The sequence below is a fragment of the Chlorocebus sabaeus genome, chromosome 21, assembly GCF_047675955.1.
Source record: "Chlorocebus sabaeus isolate Y175 chromosome 21, mChlSab1.0.hap1, whole genome shotgun sequence".
Taxonomy (NCBI): Eukaryota; Metazoa; Chordata; class Mammalia; order Primates; family Cercopithecidae; genus Chlorocebus; species Chlorocebus sabaeus.
This window is the reverse complement of record NC_132924.1, coordinates 13,712,057-13,736,491: the sequence shown is the minus strand read 5'-3', so window position 1 is coordinate 13,736,491 and position 24,435 is coordinate 13,712,057. Positions and strand designations below refer to the sequence as shown.

Here is a 24,435-nt window from a genome sequence, read left to right as displayed (position 1 = left end):
TTCCAGGACTATGAAGCCACCAGCTGGTGAGCTGAATCCATCATGCCACTTAGAAAGTGCAAGTGTGCAGTAATCAAACAGGACTCAGAGGTAATCCACAGGCCACTTGCTGAGTCCAGTAACGTCTGCACCTGATACCATCTGAAAGGTAGATCCTGATCCCTTTGGAGGAAATGGGTGAAGGAGAAGTATGAAGTGTAGGTGCAGTAGCAGAGTGGAACTTGATTCACCTATTCCCCAAACTCCCCCAGACACCTGCACTGCTTCCATCTCCTTCCCGTGAAACTCTCTGCCATGGGACCACCAAAATTGAAATATTTTGGCAAATTAGTATAATAACCAATGCTTCAGAAGAATAATGGAAAATTCCATCTAATTAATATCCAGAAAAAAAGGGAAGTAAATGATAAATGTGGGCATTACTTCTTGTCGCACAGATCAGTTGTGTGGGTTCTTGGAGAGGGAGGGTTCCCTCTGTGTGTATGTGTGTATGCCCAAAAAAGTCCCTGAAGGCAGCTTTCTGTAACTCAACCCTCTTGAAACACTGAACAGCTAGTGAAAAGATTTCTCAGCAGATGCAGAACAAGAGGGGACATCTGATGCCTGTTTTATTCAGTCACCAGTAATCTCTCTTGCATCACTCACTTTTGTTAGAATTGACTAATAGGCAACATGCCTTCGCTTGAGCCCAGCAGATATAAGCACCATCCTTACAGGCAGGCTTCCTGACTGAGAGCAGGGAGCAGCAGGCATGGGGCACGTCGGGCGCCAGTTCCAAGCCCTGCTGTGGAAGAATTGGCTCTGCAGACTCAGGAACCCGGTGAGTGCTTGCCTTGGTTTTCTGTAGGGTTCCAGTGAGGTCTGGAGCGAGATCAGGGTCTATTCCTGTCTGCCTGCCTCTGCCTCCTGGCAGGTACAAACACCCACGCTGCAGAGAATTTGGGAGGGTTGGATTATTTTAAATCAAAACCTGTCCCAAGGGTCAAAGTAGCTGAACACTTTAATGACCAGCATGAAATAAAAGCTAAATAATTTATCAGAAAAGGGCAAATTTAGAAAAATTCTAAAAAACAAACAAACAACAAACAAAAAACAAGTGGAATTGAACTATAATTTGTGTTCTGAGCATTCATTGTAACGACTGACCAGTGAATTCTCAGGTTTAAGGAACAAAGCATTGGCTGCATTTAATGCATAAACAGAATGTTAAAGGTACTGACTCCAAAGCACAAGACTGCACAATGTGCCTCACCAGAGCAGGGCATGACGCGTCCACGCAGTGTTATCCTGTAGGGTCACGTCTTTAGTGTTATAGAACTTATTTAAATTACATTAGCAAGGTTTTCTAAGCAGATTGGAATTGTTCAAATCAAACTTGTGTGAGTACTTAAGCAAATATCCTGTAAGTGTATGTTTTATGAAATAGAAATCAATTGCTTATTATTATGATTAACTTTATTCCTGATGCTACTATACACACATTAACACCTATAAATGTCATTTTTAGGAGAAGTAGATGTGCAGTAATTTACCTATATCATTTCTGATTTTAAGGTCTACAGTTAACCTATGGGATTTTTCTGCTGGCAAATGCTTCGGTTTGAAGAGATTTAGTAATTGCCATTGAATTACATTTTGCTGAATCCTCACAGCCAGAATATTCTCTCTCTCTGTCTTGAAATAAAATACATGTTAAAGGAGATGTTTTCTTTTTTATGTGATCTTCAGGATCAAAATAATTTCAGTTGAAAGTCTGTACAAAAGTTTTAAGTTCAGCAATAAAGGAGTGAGATGCTCTTCATCGATTGTTAATGTGTTCGTGTCTGTGTAGGTAGTTTTACATTTATAAACAGTGTATTTCATTGACATGCAAGTTTGTTTTAGGGAATTAGCCTAGTTTCCCATGAAAGAGTGTTACAGGTGGAAGTTGGTTCCCAGGCACTGCTCTTTCCGCTTTATTCTTATCAACCTCAAAACAGTTCGGTGACCGAGGTAGCCAGCCTGCCTACTCCTCCTTAATGGACACTTGAGTTTTAAAAAATTTTCACAATTATTTTTGCTGCTAAGGTAAACATCCTCATCAGAAGGTTTTATTTGTTTGATAACTATTCATTTAAAATGGTATCTCCTGCATCCCGCCTTTCTTTGCCTTATTTTTCTTTAGTATTTATCATCTTGTAACATAGCACAGATTTTCTTATTTGCCAATTGCCTCTGGATCCTACATTAGTACGTTACATTCATGAGAACTGGACATTTTCCCCAATTGGTTCACCAATATATTGTCCAGCACCCAAAACAGTGCCTAGCACACAATGGATGTTCAGTAAATATTTGTTGAATAAGTAAAAGGAGGAAAGAATAAAGCATTTATGCATCTCTGTTATGTGCCAGATAGTGGGTGAACAAGAAAAGTGAGTTCCTGGCCCACAAGGAACTATAGTCTGTTCAGACAAAAGCAACAAAAAATGCAGTTAAATATTTAATGAAACCACCTCTTGGGATACATCCTACAGATGTCCTTGTACAAATGGGAAGTGATATTTTTACAAGGTTATTCATTATAGCAATGCCTAGAATAGCAACAGAGTGGAAACAACACAAGTGGTTCCATGCATGGAATTTGGAGCTGCCTGACTGGGTTCACATCCCAGTTCTGCCACTTACTAGTTTATTTTTTCAGGCAATTTCTTAACTTGGTCTTCTTCTCTGTAAAATGAAATTGTTTGTAAGGATTAAATCAGTTTGTACATGTGATTGCAACAGTACCTGGTATGGGAGCTATTTTCTTATATGGTAGAAATGGGTGGCCTCAGACATCTGTGGACATGAACTGTGGGCTGTGAGGGGAGGAGGCACAGGGTAACTCTCAGTTTGTGGCTTGCACAATTGGGTTAGAACAGAACTCCAGGGGGATAAAATGTGAATATGTTTACATATCTTAATGTTATTACAGTGGAAATATTGAGGGCAAGCCCCTCTGGGTGAATGTCTTTAAACTGACCTATTTTTCACAGCATTCTCCCATTGTCCAATGATAATCTGTAAATTCTTTGTTTTTGAACTATGGAAGTGAGGTGTTGGCATGAACTGTGGAATAACCAAACTGCCCGAGTGAATAAATGGCCTCAAATACATCTTTATTTAGTGAGTAAAGCCAGGAACTACTTGTTAGATGAAGGAAACTTGTCTGTTTTTACATTTACTGGTTTTTTTCCTAGCTTTTTTAAAAAAAATAATTGATGCATAATAGATGTCCATAGTGTCAGCATACATGTGATAATTTAATGATTTGTATCATTCATAAAGAGCAAATCAGCATATGCTTTTACATTTGCTTTTTAAAAATCTTTATTATATTTAATGATTATAGTTTCTTCAAAAAAATCTTATTATAGATTCAAACAAAAATTTAAAAAAATAGAATAATGGATAAATAGTACCCATCATACTTAATACCTAGCTTTATAGATTGTTAAAATTCTACTATTCTTGGAAAAAATAGTTTATTACCATTATTTTAATACCATTTATTTTTTCCTCTTGATTTTTATTTATTGTAAAAACAGCACTAAAACAAAAGATAAACATTTTAAGGTCATCTAAAATTTTATTATCCTAATTAACTTACTTTTGTGATCTTTTCTTATCCTTAGGCATACACAATGCAATATTTTTATGTAATTAAAATCATAGCTTTTTCCCCACTTAATATTGAAGCCTAACATTTTGAAAGTTGCTCTGTGGTCTTCTTATTTAATGGTTTTATTGAATAATAGTTAATCAGTTGGATACACATAATTATTTGACCATTTCTTTATGTTAAAGATTAAGGTACTTTCCAGCTCTTATTGTTATGAATAACATCATTATGCACAAAGGATACACCTTCTCCTGGATCATTTCTCTTGAATAAGTTTCCTGGGGAAGATTCTGGGTCAAGGTAAGGACACATTGCTTTTGGGCAGGTGGAGAGCAGTTGACAATGCCTCAGGGGAGTCCCCATGGATAGTTCCAGTGCAATGCCATCAACATTGTCAAATATTCAGCGGTTTCGATCCATGCTTTTCCACGTGAATTTCTATTAATTTCTACATTTTATTCTAACTGTAAATAAATCTAATTCATTACTTATTTTACTTTTTATTTCTTTTAATTTTAATTTTTTTAAATTGACAGATAATAATTGCACATATTCATAGGGTACATAGTGATGTTTCAATACAAATAATGTATGGTGATCAGACCAGGGTAATGAGTATATCTGTCATGTCAAATGTTTATTATTTCTTTGTGTTGGGGACATTTAATATTCTCCTCGTAGCAATTTGAAGCTATATGATACATTATTATTATTTCATACAGAGTTTTGCTCTTGTCACCCAGGGTGGAGTGCAATGGCATGATCTTGGCTCACTGCAACCTCCGCCTCCTGGGTTCAAGCCATTCTCCTGTCTCAGCCTCCCGAATAGCTGGGATTACAGGCACGCGCCACCATGCCCAGCAAATTTTTGTATTTTTAGTAGAGATGGGGTTTCACCATGTTGGCCAGGCTGGTCTCGAACTCCTGACTTCAGGTGATCCACCCGCCTTGGCCTCCCAAAGTGCTGGGATTACAGGCGTGAGTCACTGCGCCTGGCCTATATGATATATCATTGTTATTATATAGTCATCCTATAGTCATATAGAGCACTGGAACTTATTCCTCCTATCTAGCTGTAATTTTGTATCCTTTAACAAATCTACTCTCGCTCCCGCTACCTTCACCAGCTACTTCTTACCTTAAAGAATTAACAACAGCAACAACAATAACAACAACAACAACAACAACAAGAAAATCATGTAAGCCAAGTGTAAGCTCCTTGGATAGCTCTTAGTTCTGCAGTCTATTTGGGTTCTCCCATGTTTTAATATTGAACAGAGCAGCTGAGCCTGTAGCATGTGTACTGTGGATGGTACACTTCCCCTAATCTATCCTTCAAATCATGGGGCAGTGACCATTCATAGGGTCATTGTTGTCTCCAGGACCCTACATCTGTTGACACCTTGGATCTCTGTTCTGAATCTTGCCTCCTGTGACTGCTACTCACTCCTTTCCCTCCCCACCCAATTGGACAGGACTCTGATCCCTTACTCCATTAAGGAAAGCTGATATCCTGTAAGTGATATCAGCTTTTTGGGTTTGGCTGGCCAATTTTACTGAAGACTTGGGCTAGTGGAAGAGGGTTGAAGCATAGTTTAATACAAGGACATCAATGTTTTAAAAAACTCATGGTTCTCTCCCAGCTATGGGCTGGAAGAGGATAATGGAAACAACAAAACTACACTGGCCACAGTTGTACTAGGAACATCCTTCTGCCCATGGAAACCACACCCCAGAACCCAGTGACAGATACCCAGATGTCTACCATACATAAAGCACCGCATTCTTGATTTAAAAGGCCACAGTGATAAAATGAATACTTTCTTTTAGTTATGAATAAGAATTATGGCGTCACACCAGGGTTCATCCTCTGACCTGGTCTGTGGGGAATACGCGGAAGCCTATTAGAGTGTCTGAGTTCAAATGCCATCCCTCCCACCAGCATTAGAGAGACCTGAGTCAGCTCACCCAAACCCAGGCTGAATCCCTGCTGCGCTCTGCTGCTGCCTATCTACCTCCTAGCAATCTACCCTGGGGCTAGGGAGAGAGCTTTCCAAGATCACTACCTTGGAAATCACTTTTTTTCCTTTAAGATGTAAAGAAACATATTCTAAAGTTTCAACTACTTCAAACCTCAGAGCTTTTGTGTGTATATGTGTGTGTGTTTTTCTTTTCTAAAACAAAATAATCTCATTTCTTTGAGATTTTTGTCTATTACCAAAATCAGGTGCTAAAAACTGAACTTGGTGTTACAAAGAATACTTTTATTTTGCAAACACTAATCCTGCTAGCTACAGTTTCTTTTTCTGAAATTGAAAAAAATTTACAGATATCAAGCCTCAGAAGTAAAGTAGCTCCTATTTCTTTTGGACATTGTTTTAGAGGTTGGATTTTTTGCTGGTTTTGCATAGTTACATGTTATAGCTCATCAACTATTTGTTGTCAAATTTGCTATAAGGATTTACTAAGGGGATCAGCAGATGCCGGAAGGTAAAAGGTGAGGTGCCTGATCTCTCTCATAGTCAGGTTGGGAAAAGTCTTAAACTAACTAGTCTTGAACTGCTCCTATGTCTAGAGGTCCTTGGGGTCAGGGCATCCTCACTAGCTGCGGGTCAGAAGTGGCGCTGGGGTGCTGCTGAGCAACCACCTGCGAGCCAGTGCACTTTCTGCTCCACTTCTCAGCAGCGGCCCACACCCAGGGGCGCTCCATATACAAACCCGCTCAGCTGCAGACTCCAGCACTGCGGAACAAGATTGGCAGTGAGAGGCGAGAGGGTCCTCAGGTGGTGTGGGAGCCCTTGAACTATTCTCGTCTCCAGCACTTACACAGAAGTGACACATTTCTTGCGATTAGGCCACGCGGATGACTGACAAGATGGCTTCTTCGTCTCTGGCTGCAGTCATACAGCAGTGCAGGTGCGATGGAACTCCTGACAACTCGAAGCTCCCACCGAGGGCTCTTTTATAAAATGTAGAGGAATTCAACTTCTGTTTGGCTAGATGAGAAGATAAAGTTGATGATCTTCCTACTTGTCATTAAATCGGGAGCCCGTGGGATCTTGGGGCTTGGCCTGGGCTGCCCTGGCCTTCAGGACTCGCCTTGCACTGGACCCTGGTAGGAAACTGCCTCACTGTAAGGCCACTGCGGGCCATTTGAGTGTTTCTCAGGTTTACTAAGAGCAGTGATCTAGGAAAAGCAGTTCAGAAATCGAATTAATGAAAAGCAAACCTCCCTTTATATATATATATTTTTAGCATGCGCTGGCCTCTACTAAGCTGTTTGGGGTTAGTTGGCCTGGTTTTCCCCATTCACAACCATGGTATCAGCAGTGCCTTTTCTTTAATTTCAATTGATCTTAATTTGCTTCTAAACCTTTAATTTTAGCTTTATTTTCCTCCTACACCCTCTCTCAAAGCACTAGTGATTGAATAAACAACCAAATATAAAAACACAACTTTGAAGGGCAGTGAGGGAACTCCTTGCACAGTGAAAGCGTCTCAGCGTATCATTAAGAGTCTGGCTGTGCAGTGAGCATCTCTTTTGTCCTGCATTGTTGTCTGAGTTTAAGAATGTGAGAATAGTGGCTGGGCGTGGTGGCTCACACCTGTAATCCCAGCACTTTGGAAGGCCGAGGTGAGCGGATCACCTGCGGTTGGGAGTTTGAGACCAGCTTGGCCAACATGGTAAAACCCCGTCTTTAGTAAAAATACAAAAATTAGCTTTGCGTGGTGGTGTGTGCCTGTAATCCCAGCTACTAAGGAGGCTGAGGCAGGAGAATCACTTGAATCTGGGAGGCAGAGGCTGCAGTGAGCCAAGATTGCACTGGTACACTCCAGCCTAGGTGACAGAGCAAGACTCTGTCTCAAAAAAATAAAAAAAAAATGTAAAATAAAATAAAATAAAATGAGAAAAAAAGAATGTGAGATTATCCAGTCTTCTAAAGGTATGGAAAACTGACTGGATTTCAAAGACAAGTCATCCAGTTTCTCATTTACCAATTTGACTGTTAGGCTGAAAAGAGAAAATAATTCTCTCTAGGTTACTCTTTTGCTGAAATTGTTACCAGCATATTGGAGAGAAAATGACAAGATCGTCAAAAAGCTAGGTTTGGGAGATTTTATTTAGGATGGTGGATTTATGTGGCTTCTGTACAAAACGAAAACCAAAAATAATAACAATAAAACAAAGACTTATTTTCCCAAGAGGCTTTTCCTTCTTACTTGTGAATGCAGATCTCCTTGGGAAGCCTGGAGTTCCCTGGCATAGTTATTTACTTTGGCCCAGATAGGCCAGGGTTTTTCAATTACAGGAAAGGTTTTAAAAACAACAAACAACAACAAAACCATCACAGTAACAATAATGTGAGAGACCAGAGGCAAAAGCAGCCTTAAGCCTTGTTTTTATGAGATTGTATTGGAGGCTGAGGCTGTTTATTGGGGAACTGGTCCTCGTGAAAGGCACATTTCTTTTTTCAATTTGGAACTCTGGGGGCTCTTTTCAAGGAAACCTTGCCCGAGGTCAGTGAGTGTCCTCTCCTCTCTCTGCTTCATTCCTGTCAGGGATGATTTAATCCTCCCCAGCTGCCTATTGTTGGCTACGCCAGCGGGGTCCCCTGAGGGGTAGTACCTGTGCCTGGTCCTACCTGATTCTGGGGCTGTCCCGGCCAGACAGCACCTGTCATCCTCCAGGTTTGAAGTTGGAGCTCCTGGGAGAATTGAACCTGTGTGTTCTTGTGCCCACCTACTTGGAAAATAACCATTCCTTAGGGATGAGAGGGAAGCAGCCAGGAGGTACGGTGTCCTGTTCCGGACCCACGGAATGACGTCTGAGTGGCAGCTCACGGGGGCTGCTACAAAAGATCCCAGATGGAAACTAAAATAGCACTGTGCTGTGATCCTGGCAGGCCCTGAGGGCACACTCCCTCCTTCTGCACTTTGTCACATCGGCTGAGCCAGATGGTGTCAGAGTATGCTCTTTTTCCCTGCCAACAATCATGCACTTGAGACCAGGATATCAGTCCGATTTCGCACACCCTGCATGACAGAACTTCTTACTCCCATTTCACAGCTACAGAAAATGAGCCAGGAAGGGTGGTTAACTTGCACAGGCCCATTTGAGGGGAAGCAGCAGAGCTGTGCTGAGACTCGATTTTATCTGATGCCTGAGCCCATGGCGCTTCTGGACAGGTTTCTCGAGTAAACAACATCAACACAGCACTCTGAATGTATCTGATGAAGATTGAAGCGGGTGAGCTAGGAACAAATGCCACCAGACTATGAGAATTAGGAAACACTCTTGCACATGCTAGGGGTGTCAGGAACTACTGGACGTATTGCCACAGCACAGCCTTGGTGCTGTCTCTAGGACAGCCTTGAACTCCGTGTCTACAACACACATTGGCATGGGTGGTATGAATCCCAAATTCCAGGTGGGGTTAGGCGCTGCCCTTACTGCTTCTGTTGCGGGATTTCCTTGTTTCCGGTGGTAATTCGATTATCCTAACATACTATTCTTTTGATACATCACATTATATTGATGCTGGACATCTTTTGGTTTTTTTTTTTTTGAGATGGAGTTTCTCTCTTGTCACCCAGGCTGGAGTGCAACGGTGCCATCTCAGCTCACTGCAACCTCCACCTCCCGGGTTCAAGCAACTTTCCTGCCTCAGCCTCCTGAGTAGCTGGGATTACAGGTGCCAGCCACCATGCCTGGCTGTTTTTTGTTGGTTTTGTATTTTTAGTAGAGATGGGGTTTCACCATGCTGGCCAGGCTGGTCTCGAACTCCTGACCTCAGGTGATCCATCTGCCTTGGCCTCCCAAAGTGCTGGAATTACAGGCATGAGCCACCATGCCCAGCAGATGTTGGACATCTCTTAATAAATTCTAAGCCAGATGTGGTGGCATACGCTTGTATTCTCAGTTACTAGAGAGGATGAGGCGGGAGGATTGCTTCAGCCCAGGAGTTCTAGGTTGTGGTGAGTCACGATCCCCCTCCAGCTCTCCGGCCTGGGTGACAGAGTGAGACCTCATCTCAAACAAAACAAAATGAAATGAAACAAACAAACAAACAAAACCCACCAACAACAAAACAAAACCAACAAACAAAAACCCCCAGATTCTAAGTAGTAATATGGCTAAATCCAAAGGGAACTCGAATTACTAACCCTTTTTGGGTTCGTGCCATTTGTTGACTGGCGTCTGCTCAGAAGGGATGCACAGTTCATGTAAAGCCAGTCGATGCGTCCAGTGTTGTATTGTCCTTGACTCAGTGTGGTCTGTGCTTGCAAACAGTACATGTATTAAGGCTTACTTGGTTTTCTATTTTAAGGAGTTAGTGTAAGAATTAATTTTTTCTCTATTTTTTCCTTCTGTAACTTGCCCATCGAATTCTTTCCAGTTGTGTCATTAGAAGCCTGGTGATTACATGCACGACAAATATTTCTTTGTTTAGTTATCCTCTTTTTTTCTTATTTTTAGTGTTCAGACTTGACAATTCGTATATCTTAAAATATCTTTTCATTTTCTTTGAAACATGTCTTTTGTAATTTCAAAACTGCTGAAATTATACGTCACTCATCCATAACTTTGATCAATTTTCTGCTCTCTTTTTGTTTTACTAAAATTAAATTTACCCTTTTTTACACTTTCATTTACTTTTGAGTTGTATAATGTTTTAATTTATCTTTTTTTTTTAAAAGTCTCCATTCAAATAGCCTAATGTCATTGTTAAATCACTCTTTTTTACCTCCTTGTACATCAAAGGTCATTTTGTTATAAAATAAAAGTAGTAGGGCCTCTTTTTGGACTTCCCACGCCACTGCGTATATTTACATTTCTGTTTTGCACCAATTTTACATTTTTTAAAGCACTGAAATGTCATACTATGTTCTAATATTTTGTAGCATTAGAATTTTTCATAGCTCTTCTTTCTTCTTAGGAAATATTTGTTTTTAAAAACATGTTTACTTACCAATTATATTTTAGAGACATTTTGACTTAATAATTTATTCAATTGGTATTTTGGTTATATTTCCATTTAAATATAAATAGGAGCTTGGGATGAGAGCATCCTCTCACCATTCCTCTTTCCTCATTCCATGGAGTCTTCTTGGCTGACTCCAGGGTGCCAGTGGAAGGAGTATACTGCTTGATGTCCTGTATACCTACCTGCCTGCTAGTTTCCTTCTGGCTGTGGCTTTCCATAGAGTACCTGCACTCAGCCATGGCAGAAAAAGCACTACGTCCTAAGTCACTAGTGCAAACATTCTAACTCGTCCCTTCATAATAATTGTGGATTCAAAAAATGTCCATAAATGTATATATTTAGCTCCATTAAAAATAGTTGTGTTTAGCTGAAAATGCTATATCAATACCCTAACGATTGATGCTTAATTTCCAGTTGTTTTTTGCAGTTGAAACAATATTAAAATAACTCTTTTATACCTATTTTAGATTCTTTCCCAATTGTTTCCTCATGAAAAATCTACCAAATGAGAATCTTCGGGTCGAAGAGCATGCACATCTCACAATTTTAAAACATCTTGCTTACTTGACTTCCTGAAAGGTTATACCAATATGCATCTCCTTTCAGTGTTCATACTTCATTTTGATTATTTGTGTGTCTCCTTTGAGTACTTGAGTGGAGAAATTATTCCTCATTCATCTTTATAATGCCAAAGTCTCTAGCTCGATGTTTGAGAAAGTGCTAAATAAGTGTTCATTGAATGCATATTGAAAGAAAAGCAATTATTTTTCAATAGAAAGCCAAAAAACAATGCTACTTCTCACAAAAAAAGAGAGAAAGAAGAAAAAATTGGTTTATTTCTTTTTATCAGTATCCAACTAACTAGAAGGTTTGCAAAAAGTTTACTTGGGGAAGGAATTTTGGACTTTTGGGGAGAGACGTTTGGAAGCCTCGACTCCCAAGTGTAAAGGATCTAGGCAGATCAACTGTAACTATAGTTGCTATTTGGCACTTGGACTCTCTCTTAGCTTTGACTTGTGCTTTGTTGGAACCCCTTGTGTGAACACTGGACTGTGTTTTCCTGCAGTGCTTAACAATAAGAACTTCAAAATACATCTGGGAAAGTCCCCTCTTTTGAGAGGTTGGCATCTAGAGGCCCCAAATGCCCCAAAGAGACACAATAGAATTTCATGCTTCCTTCAAAGCCCTTTGTTTCCAGAGACAAGGGCAACAGACTAATTATGTGCTTTACTTTAGCTTCCTTGATATTCTAAACTTATATGGTGTTTTCCTCTTCTCTCAGACAATGAGATCTTCTGGCTAGCTCCTCCCTTTGAAAGGCTCTCTTTCTTTCTTATTCATTTACAATTTTATTTTTGTACCTAAGCATTTTATTCTTTGTGGTTTTTAGTTGCAACCAAATCAACATACCGCATGAGCCACTTGGAGGATTTAAAAATGTATTTAAACTCAGTTTGGAAATTGTTTGTTCAAGACAGATGGAAAATTATATATTTAATCTGTGGGCCTGAGCTTCTGTCCAGGTACCATCACAAATTAGTTCCAAGATATTGCACTAAATAATAACTTTATGACATGCAAGATGTAAAACTGGCACAGTATTACCTATCTCACTGGTTGTTGTGAGGATGAAATAATGAATGAACAAGTGCTTGCAAATGCTCCATGGTTACGTGGACGAAATACTTAAGGATAGGGCTTGGTCTTCACGTCTGAATTCCCAGGAAAGCCTCATTCAGGAGTTGTGTATGGCTCTGCTTCATTTAGTTTCACAAGGACATTCATTCTATCCTTCTGGACAGAAACTAGGTCATGTTGGTTCACTGCTATTTCCCCAGTCCCTGTAACAGTGCCTGACGTGGTACACAATTCTGAATGAATGAATGAGTGAAAACACTTATTTTTATGGCTTTAGTACACCACAGTTTACTGATCTATTCTCCCATTGATGGGTTTTGCATGACTTCCAATTTTTTTTTTCTTTCACAAAAATGATGAATGCTGTGTAAACACTTTTGAGCGTTGAGCATACCGTTTGGTTCACGTATATAATCCCTTCTTAACAACTGTGTATTTGGTTAAATCATATGGTTTTCTTAAGGTTGAAACCAGTCTAATCTAACAAAATTAATATGGTTCAATTTACTACATGGTTATTGAATTATTGGGTTTAGCTTACTAATATTGTCAAATTGCTGTCCAAAGTTCCTGTTTATCCATATGGTCACTGACAATGAGTATTCTGTCAGATTTTTTACATTTTCCCGAATTGGTGGGTGTAAAACGATGATCGCATTGGGGTTTAATTTGCATCTGCTTGAGTACTACTGAAACTGAGCATCATATAAGGTGTTCATATTTTGCTCCTGTCTGATCATTTCTTTTGATTGTGTTTGATTCTATCATTTCCTACTCATTGATTTGTAGGCATTTGTAGGTATTACAGACACTCCATTGTCAGTTATATATGTTGAAATGGATCCTTCTAAGTCTATGGTTGGTCTATCCACTCTTCAAATGGCTTTTCTGAAGAACAGAGATTTTAAATTTGTAAATAGCTTGTTTCTTTTGTTTATGATTTTTGTGTCTTATTTAAGCATAAACAAAACATAAAGAAAACTGTATGTTTTCTTCTGAACATTTTTCTAAAGTTTCTTTTACTTTTGGCTGGGTGCAGTGGCTCACATCTGTAATCCCAGCACTTTGGGAAGCTGAGGAGGGCAGATCACTTGAGGTTAGGAGTTCAAGACCAGCCTGGCCAACATGGTGAAGCCCCATCTCTACTAAAACTACAAAACTTTGCCGGACATGGTGGCACATGCCTGTAATCCCAGCTGCTTGAGAGACTGAGACAGAATAATTACTTGAACCTGGGAGGTAGACGTTTAGTGAGATGAGATCGTGCCACTGCATGGCAGCCTGGGTGGCGGAGCAAGATTAAAAAAAATAAAAAGAAAGTTTCTTCTATTTTTTATTGAGACAGGGTCTCACTTTGTCATCCAGGCAGGGTGCATCGGTGAGAACACAGCTCACTGCAGCCTCAACTCCTTGAGCTCAAGCAATCCTCCTGCCTCAGCCCCCCAAGTAGCTGGGACTATAAGGGCACACCATCATGCCTGAATAATTTTTGTACTTTTTGTAGAGATGGGATTTCTCCATGTTGCCTAGGTTGGAAGTTTTTTTTTTTTTTTTTCACATTTAGAGTTTTGTACGTGATGATGACAAAGACCTAATCTATCCCTGCCTCCTCCATCTCTACTCTCAGAATAACCAGTTTTATAGCACAATTTGTTGTGGAAGAAATTATTCTCCCTTTGATTTGTCAACCACCATTCTCGTATGTCAAGTTTCCAAATATGCACAGCTCTATTCCTAGGCTGTTTCATAGGTTACTTTGCTTATTAAGAAACTAATAGCATGGTGTTTTAATTACTATTATTTTACATAGCTTTGTTATGTGAAAAGACAAGTTCTTTCAACCTGTTGATGAAAATTGTCTTGGGTATTTTTGATCATTGTTCTCCCAAATACATTCTAGAATCAGCTCATTAAGTATGATAACAGTAGCAAAATCAAAACAAATAAAACAAACAAAAACCTTTTTGGAATTCCATTAGAATTGCATCGAGCCTATAGATCAATCTGGGTAGGATTAACATTTTTATGGTACGGAGTTTGTTTTGTTTTTGAGATGGAGTTTCGCTCTTGTTGCCCAGGCTGCAGCAGAATGGCGCAATCTTGGCTCACTGCAACCTCCGCCTCCTGGGTTCAAGCGATTCTACTGCCTCAGCCTCCTGCGTAGCCGGGATTACAGGCATGCACTACCATGCCCAGCTAATTTTGTATTTTTAGTAGAGATTGGGATTCTCCATGTCGGTCAGGCTGGTCTTGAACTCCCAACCTCAGGTGATCTGCCCGCCTTGGCCTCCCAAAGTGCTGGGATTACAGGTGTGAGGCTCCGTGCCCGGCCAGTATGGAGCTTTTTTTAATGCAGTAATGATATTCATCTGTTCATATATTTAGCTTCTCTTTGATGTCACTCAATAAAGTTTTATAATTTTCTTTATGAAATAATTGTACATACTTCAGTTAAAATTTTTCCCCAGATGCTTTATCTTTTGTTGATAATACAAATCATATGTTATTTAAAAACACATTTTTTGATTAATACTTGCTATTGTAGAGAGTTATTGTGAGGTAGGTATTGGATTCTCCTCCTATGAAAGTAAATTCAGAATTTTCTTCGTAATATAATATTGTAATATAGTGCAATTGTTTTGCTATATATTTTGAAGCTAAATTATTAAGTATACACATGCATAACATTATTACAGTTGTTTGGTATCAATCTTTTTGTTATGTATTAATCCTCTCAATCATTGATTGATCTCCTTATATATTGACAAGGATAACAACATTCCGTGTCTTAAAATTTTTGTGTGATATTAACATAACTAATTTGTTTAATATTTGCCTACCATATCTTTTTCATCTCTTTATTTTTAATGATTCTATGTCCTTATATTTTAATTGTATCCATTCTAAATAACATATAGCGTTTTTTGAAATCAAATATATCAATCCCTCTCTCTCTATATATATATCACAAATATATATACATATGTATTTGCAAAATTTGTTGCTTAAAGGCCATTTGGTTGGTTGTCATTTTTCTTTTTTTTTTTTCTTTGAGACGGAGTCTCGCTCTGTCGCCCAGGCTGGAGTGCAGTGGCGCCATCTTGGCTCACTGCAAGCTCTGCCTCCCGGGTTCACGCCATTCTCCTGCCTCAGCCTCCCAAGTAGCTGGGACTACAGGCGCCCGCCACCACGCCCGGCTAGTTTTTTTGTATTTTTTAGTAGAGACAGGGTTTCACCAGGTTAGCCAGGATGGTCTCGATATCCTGACCTCGTGATCCGCCCATCTCGGCCTCCCAAAGTGCTGGGATTACAGGCTTGAGCCACCGCACCCGGCCAATTTTTCTTAATCCTACTTTTTTCTCTTAGAACTTTGTAAATATTGATGCATTCGCATCTAACGTGGAATGTTTTGAGGATATGTTTAAGGCCAGACTGAATTTTTTCTCTTATTGTTAGTGAGTTGCCCTTCTTTTTTTTTTTGTCTTTCTAGACACCTATAGTAGTCTTTATTTTTGAAGTTCAATAGCTTGAAGTTTAATGGCCATAGTTTAACTATGACTTGTTTTATTTTTCTGAAATACAGTATACGCTTTCATTCTGCAGATGAAATCTTCTCTATTTCAGGGAAATTCTGCTATCTTATATCTTTGAGGAATAACTTCAAAAAATGTTTTATTCCATTTGTTGGATTGTTTACTTTGGGGATGCCAATTTTCCTTATGTTGTATAGTCTTTGTTTTTCAAATATATTAGCTTTTGTGTCTTAATATTTTTGCCTTTAAAAGGTTTTTAAAAATCATTGTTGTTATTGTAAGCTGTTTCTTATTCCAAAAATTGAAATTTAACTAGTATGTATTTTCTTTTTATGGTTTCTAAATCATTTAACATTCCACAGTGATGATTTTTTTTTGTTTTTTGTTTTTCCTTAGATCCACAATCTCTTTTTTCACTTATTTGTTTATATCTTTTTTTTTTTGAGCCCTTGTATTCTGAATATTTGTCCTTATTAAAGTGTTCTTCTTAATAAGGCACTTGTAAAGAAATTCTTCATTTTATTTGAGTTGTTTCTTATCCAGGCATGCTTTATAACTTTATTTGGTTTGCTTTATCTGTTTTTGTTGGTTTCTTTCCTTCCTAATGTTTAGATAGGAGCTGTGCACTTTGTTTTATTGCCACCCATGGTTAGGGAGTTCAGCCCAGGTATTATATTTGTTCTTGACTCTCTTTTCAATAAATCAGGGATGAGTTTTATTTCTCCCTCAATATCTAGTGTGATCCCTGAGTATATCCTGTATGCTCTAATCATCTATAGAAGGAGATGATTGGAAATGGTCAGGAGGGCCAGGGAGAAGAGTGAGGGAAATCATCTGAGATGCAATACAAACTTTATTAGACCAGTTGGGCTCTGTGCTCTCCTTTGAAAAATTGTTCAACATTTTATGCCATGTTCAGTTCATCTAGTTGCGGAAATTGTTCTCCAGCTTTGGATTCTTCTCACATTTTGTATGTAGTCCTGGAGGCTTCCCCAAGAGTCAGCCTCATTGTTCACTTTCCTTGTTTATTTGATCATTCTCGGTAGCAGTTTTTCCAACTCCTCTATCAGAAGCAGGAGATAAGGAGACTCCTTTGGGGTGCTCATCTCCATGGATGGGTACTGGGGATAGTTACCAGGATTGTGAGGGGACTTTGTTATAGTTTTAGAGATTGTCAACTGAGGCCGGGCTGAGGCATGGTAAGCTTATCTAATCTGCTCTAGAAACTGTTTTCTTCTTTTCTTTTTTTTAACGTTCTGGTAGTTTTTTTGTATTAGGCAAATACAAGTTTATTCCTGCCTCCTCTAATTTATTTTCTTTTCTCTCTCCCACCCCATCCATTTTGTCTGAAAGAAGAAAAAGTCTGTGAGGAAGTTTCAATGTGTCATTTTACACAGAAGTCCTTTTTGTGTACATGTTCATCTGTATGTATTGCTAATGTCTTCCCAAATGCCACTGTGGCTCAGCTGTGTTGACGGAACGATGGAAAGGTTTATGTTCATGCTCGGGCCACAGGGTGAGAGGAATGGGAGTGGAACAGGGATCTGGTTATCCACGAAATTCGTGGTGAGAAGAGCCTTGCGGATGGGAAGCGCCGGGGTACAGGACTGAGCACTTCCACACTCTGCTGCTCGGAGCTTCCCTCCTGGAAGGGTAGGAGGGCTTTGTGGTGGTTTGGTAGTGGGGGGCATTATTTTGTTAACTGTTAATAGGTTTACCAGACGGTTATTTTTCTTGAGAGGAGAGCCTGTGGCAGCATCTGCGTCAGTGCCATTTGGATAGCAGAAGTGCCAGTTTCTGCTTCTGCTTGGGTCACTTCCTGGTGTTAAGAAGTCAGCACTGGACGATCTGAGATGTGGGAGATACGGTGAAACCCTAGCATTAATCAGACAGCATTCCTATTTAACAGGGATAAGATTCAAAATGTTAAGCAAGATTCAAGGATAATAATGACACATAAGAAGAAAAACGTCACATAAAAATGTGATGAGAAAGGGAAGGCTGCCTTTGCACCCCGGAGAGAAATAGTCTTATGAAAGGGTGATTCACTCAGGCACAATGGAAAATGACGCAGCAGAACTGGTGTCTGACTGCTTTTCTCTTGAATGGAGCAACTTCAGACTCAGAACAATGAAAGATATTTTTTCACTTGTGCTTTTCAGAAGGGCCAGTGACCAGCTTGTAAACAAAACACTCTGAGATACTGTTTTTTAGGTTTGATTGGAATTCTGTTATTATTTCAAGATCCTTAGAGATCTCAACGATAAGATTTTCTTCCAATATTATTTTCATTTGAAACTAGAGACTGAATGTTGATTTTTAAGACTGGACTGATAAATGTTTGTGATTTTAGAGTTGCTACTGACTAATTTGGCTTTGGCAGGGTCCTTTAAATGATGTTGTCTTGGTGTGAAGGGAACAATATCCAGATACTATAAATAATAGATCGATAAATTAATGGCATGAACGATTTAGACAATAAAAAGGCAAATACAAAATTGGAGAAAATATTTGTAATACTATAAGCCATGAAAAGGCTGAATTCTCTAACTAAAAAATTAAATAGAAAATGATGCTTTTTAAGTCAGTAAAAATAAAGAACAACTTAATAGAAAAATAGAAAACTGGAAGAACAAAGAATTAATAGGCAAGGAATTATTATATGCTTAAATTATGAAAAATGCTTGATCTAAGTAATTAAAGTTATCATTATGTTTTTGCATATCAGCTTGACAAAAAATTAAGTTTGTTAATCCTAGGTGTTACTGAAAGTGTAATCAGAGTAAATGATAATTGGTTTAGTTTTTAATGAGGGCATTTTGGTTATATCTATACAAATTAAAAATCCACATTAAAAATCATATACACTTTAGTGCAATAATCCCATTTAGCAATGGTACCTCATGGATATACTTACAAAAGTCAGCCAAATATGTAAAATAAAACCTCATGAAGTTAAAAGTTGGGATTCACTGAATTGCATCTACTTGATTTCATAATGTGCGTTGGTTTTAGTATGTTGCTGTTCTGCTATCTGTAATCAACTATAATAGAGTAATATATTTGGTGGTTTTGGACCAAAATGCATGCTACACACGTGTCTGACTTTGACGGCCTTTACCTTTTCAAGAAAACTGTTGCAAACTTGAGCGAAATTTTCCTAGTTGTAATATTTTAATAGTGTCATGTAATGTAAAACATTTAGAAATACTCCTAAGAGAGTTTTCAATGTCAAGCGGAAATGCTTCTCTTCTAAGTAAATACCACCCTAGTTGATAAAAAAACAAAACAAAACAAAACAAAAACCTCATTATATCACTGGCGCCAAAGAGAAAAACATGCAAATTTTCATGATGAAGCGATTGGTTAAATAAATAAAATCCTACAGTGGAATATTATGTAGTCTTTAAAAGTAACAAGGTAGAACTATAAGTGCTGTTATGAAAAATTGGTTCTAACACATAATACATACACATGTATTTTGTAAATAGATAGTTTATCCTATAGGAGAGTGGTTGTAATTTTTGTGTTCTTTTAACATTTCTCAACCATACATATGTTTGTTTACATATTTATAATGTCAAAGGTTATATGAGTCTTGGGTCTATAAACCATTTTCTGTTTTCTTTATAACTGCTTGTCTTAAAAATAGCTATCATATGTTATTAAAAATGAAAAAGAATAAAAAACCCAAGAAAATTATGTGTTTATTCTTCTTAATGCTATCAAGTTATCATTTAATATGAGATACATTTTTTATTTTACTTATGTATATTCAGTCAGAATTAATGATAGAATCTTTCCCCACCACCTCCCTACCCCAATACTCCTGTAACTTATTAATTTGTTACAGAGAATGACCAAAATGACTTAAATAAATAGCTATCTCCTGAGTGTCCTTGACCTTTCTTTATAGTTTAATTGTGGTCCCTTGAACCAGAGGGCAATCTGCAGGCATTTTCTTTGTTATCAGAACGTGTGAAACTGGGTTTCAGGACTGTCAGAGAACTTTTTAATCATGATGCACTTTTTGGCACAAGAAATACCTCCTCATGGATTATTTCAAAGATGGTGATTTATTTTTAATTTTTAATTTTTTTTTGAGATGGAGTCTCACTCTGTTGCCAGACTGGCGTGCAGTGTGTTGCGATCTTGACTCACTGCAACCTTCACCTCCCGGGTTCAAGCAATTCTCCTGTATCAGCTTCCCGAGTAGCTGGAATTACAGGTGTGTGCCACCACTCCTGGCTAAATTTTTTTTTTTTTTTTTTGTATTTTTGGTAGAGATGGGATTTCACCGTGTTGGCCAGGCTGGTCTTGAACTCCTGACCTCAAGTGGTCCATCTGCCTCAGCCTCCCAAAGTGTTGGGATTACTGGTGTGAGTCACCATGCTTGGCCAAAGAGGGCGATTTCTTTTCTTCTTTAATTACACCAGGGATGGAAAAATTCTTTTCCACCTGTGTTTTGTCTTGATGGCTTTAGGCCACTCATCTGGTCACATGTAGATCTGCTTACAGGGAAGGATTACTGCAATGGGATATGACCATGGTAGTTCAAAGAATAAAGAAACCAAAGTGACCAGAAGTTCATGTTAGTTCAAAACATTATAACTGGGAATCTGAAACAGTAAAACATCTTCTTTGGTGTTTGATGGAGCATTCTTAACTTGCAGATTTTTAGGTTTTTGTGCATTTATTCAATAGCTTGCCTATTTTTTGTCTGGCTATAAACTTTTGTATTTGTAAAATGATGTCATCTGAATTCAGTACAAGATTATCTATCATAAAACAAGTAAAGAATGATGACAGTAAAATTAATTTTATGGTATAATGAGACTTTTCTATTAATTTTTTGACCTATACCTTATAGTTGGTGATTTTTTCCTCAAATGATTACATTCCATGTGTCAATGGCAGTTCATTTTCTTTTAACTTTGAAAATTTAAGGTTGTAAAAATTATTGCAATCATTTCAAGTAGCTCTTTTGTAGTCTGTGTCAAGAGATTTTACTCCAGTAATCTTAGTTTTAGGAGTTTATTCTAATTTTAAGACAATAATTCAAATGAAAGATTATTTATACACAAAATGTTCCTTAATAGAAGAATGTGTGAATTATGGTGTATTCATTAGGTAAGAATTTTATGCAACAAGTAAGCTGATAGTTATAAACCTCATGAGGCAATATTGAAAAATATGCATAAAAAGAAGGAAAATGAGAAGTGGATGCTACCATCAAAGCCAGCAAAATATCTATTTGGGTAAAAAAGTCAGAAACATTAAAGAAATTAGAAAAATAAAAATAGTTGCTATATTGAAGTATGGGAAATATGGGTGAAGTTATTTATTTCTTTAATTTCTCTAATGTCATAAGTTCTGCAATAAATAAAAATGTGCAGAAAAAGGAAAGAAACAAAGCTGGGTCTGATGGGAGAAGAACAAGGAGATGACACAGTCACAGATCTGGGTGCAATGATAAATAAACTAGGCCTTTTCTGTGGGATCCTGTCCCAAATGACTGTTCTGAGACACAAAGCAGGGATTACAATGACCTCCTTCAATAGATGAAAATATTGTAATATTTTACAATTTATTCAAGTGGTATTGTTTTTTTAAAAAATTTTTCTAGGTCCTTTTCCTTGCTGAATTCTTCTGGCCTTGTATCCTGTTTATAATTCTGACAGTACTTCGTTTTCAAGAACCTCCCAGATACAGAGATATTTGTAAGTTTTACTTTTTATATACTTTTTGAATTAATCTTTGGAGAAAAAAACTCATAGCACTCTTTCTCGTTCTTTATAAACTCTGAATGCTGAGTAAAACGAATAGATAGGGTTTCATTATGACAATAACAACATATCTGGAGTATATGTTAATAAGCCACAATTTAGGTTTTGTCTTTTAAGAGTGATATTTACACAGGTTCACTCAATCTAGCACACAGATTTATGCTTCCAATTAAAACTGACACAGTTTGGGAATAGGTAAAGAGCCATTATAAATATAGAAAGAGTAGAAGAAGTATAAGTGGGAGATGCATTTCATTGTTTATCAGCATGATACTGATAGTAATGTTGATGGTGATGATGATGGTGGTGAGAAAACAATGATGCTGATGATATGATGATGATGGTGAAGATAGTGATGATGGAGATGATGGTGATGATGATGATAGAAATGATGATGGTGGTGATAGTTATAATGGTGATGAAGATAAAGATAGTGGTGATGGTGATGATAGAGATGATAGTAATGAAGGTGATGATGATGGTGAAGATGATGATAGTGATGATGATGTAGATGATAGTAATGATGGTGATGATGATGGAGATATGATGATGGAGATGGTGATAGTGATGATGGTGATAATACTAGAGTAATGATGATGAAGGCTATAGTGATGATGGTGATGACAATAGTGGTGATCTTGATGGTAATAAAGATGATAGTAATAATGATGGAGATGAAGTGATGATGGTGATGATAATGGAGATGATAGTGATGATGGTGATGATAATAGATGATAGTAATGATGGTGATGATGATGATAATGGAGATGATGGTGGAGGTAATGATGATTGTGATGATGATTACAATGGAGATGATAATAGTGATGATGGTGTTGTTGGTGACGATAGTGATGATGGTGTTGTTGGTGATGATAGTGAAGGTAATGATGGAAATGATGATGATGGTGATGATAGTGATTACTATGATGATATTAACAGTTGTGATGGTGATGCTCTGACACACTATTACTGGTAACTTCCTGTGCCTCAGGAAAGTGGTCAGATGAACCATTTTGTTTATCTGTGTTGAAACCTTAACAAAATCACTCCTTGAGAAATAATGGACTGCTTTGTCTCTATGAGGCTATACCACTTGTATGTATAATGTGGTTGACACTGTAATCATTACATCAGTGAGGGATTATTAAGTGTTGGGATTTACCAAAATAGTGTGTCAGTTATATTTAGGTTTTACACATATTACGACCATTCCTATCAGTTTGTCTTTGTTGTTTGGGGATTCTCCTGTGTGTTGCAAAATGGAAAAATGTAAAACCATGTGAGTAAAATAGCATTTAGGAAAAGATAAAAGCTTTTCAGGGTTTCTACTTTATTATTTATTTATTCAATAAATATGTATTGAGTGCCTTTTGTGTTTCAGGCCTTGCTGAGAATAAAATGGTGGACAAGGCATTTTCCCTCCCTTTACAGAGCTCATTGTAGGGCCAGACTATTACAATGCAGTGGGAAAATTGCCATGATGGGATTTTACACAGGGAGCCGTGTGAGCACACAGGAGGGATGGCCAATCCATTCTAAGGAAAGGCATCTGAGGCAATGTGCAACTTTGTCAGAACAAGGGAGTGCAGAGGAGAAATTGTTTAGGCAGGGCAGACAGCATGGACAAAAGCCTAAAGTACAACCAAAAAAGGCAGAGATATGGCTGGAGGAGTAAGCAGGGTCAAATAAAGGGCTTTGTATGATGTTGAGGATGGTGAACTCTCAAAGAACATGAAGGAGCCATTGGAAGGTTTCAGGCAAGGTCCTAATAAAATGAGCATTTAGGGGTCACATTCTGGATACTGGAAAAGGTTGAATTAGGGGTGGGTGGAAAGCAACACTACAGAAGGCAAGATCAACTTGTGGAACTCTTGAGTAACCAGGCAAGAGTTGGTTGTGCCCTGAAGCAGGGGGAAGAGGCCAGATTTAATGGACATGAAGGAGGAAAGATGGGCAGAAACAACTGTCTGGATGCATGAGGACAGGGAGGTCTTTGACTGGAACAGTTGAGTGGAGAGTGCACTCCCACCAAACTGACAGGGCACAGGACGTGTAGGGGATTTGGGCAGCTGTGCTCAGCATGACCATCTTGAGTCTGAGGGACTCTTGAGATTGTCAGGGTGAGCCACCTAATCAATCAGATTATGAATTTGGAATCACATAGATGAGGACACCTAAGAAGGAGAAACTTCCAGAATATAGGCCTCAAGAAGAGCGCATTCAAGGGATAAACAGAGGAGACAATAAGCAGCAACCAGAGTGCTGGAAGGCAAACAGAGATTTGGAGTCTGCCTGGGAAGCATTGAAAGAAGGAGGCATGGCAGAGTGACAGGTGCTGTTGCTGTGTGCTGCATGAGTAGATAAGGGCTGACAAGTTCTCCAGGGCAGTTCACTGGAGGTATAGGATGAGGAGGGCCAGGCTGTAACAGCCTGAAGAGCAAAGTGGGTGAGAAAAGGAAAGGTAAGTGATAAAAAAAAACAAACAAACCAGGAGTACTATGCAGGAGAAATGGGCAAAACAGGGCAAAAAAAGCTTGCATGCAACCAGAGGATAACATGGTATCAAGACTGATAAGAAGCCTCAAAATGATAGTGGCTAATGCAAAATTGTGAATGATTTAGTTGTAAATGATAGAGAGCACTAAGTCTGCCATCCAGTATGGTACTAGCTCAGTCCTGCCCTATGGAAAAAGCAGCTTATGATGTTCCTTATCCTCAAAGTTTCCATCCATCCCTTAAACATTTATCAAGCTCTTGCTTTGTATCAGGAGTGCAGTCCAACAAAGATGTGGCCCAAAGAAACACCGGAAATATTTCCCAGAGGTATGCAGATGAGCTTTCCTACAGAA

The 24,435-nt window shown here is 38.4% G+C and overlaps 1 protein-coding gene across 1 annotated transcript in view; it reads left to right on the top strand.

Annotated features, from left to right (window-relative positions):
- The first annotated feature begins 751 nt into the window (after positions 1-751).
- The window catches only part of ABCA13 (ATP binding cassette subfamily A member 13), a 502,662-nt gene continuing 478,978 nt past the window's right edge, over positions 752-24,435 (top strand). Inside the window, exons 1-2 of the mRNA XM_073008854.1 lie at positions 752-820; positions 21,427-21,520. Coding sequence (XP_072864955.1) covers positions 752-820; positions 21,427-21,520 — 163 coding nt within the window. The remainder of the gene's footprint in view (positions 821-21,426; positions 21,521-24,435) is intronic.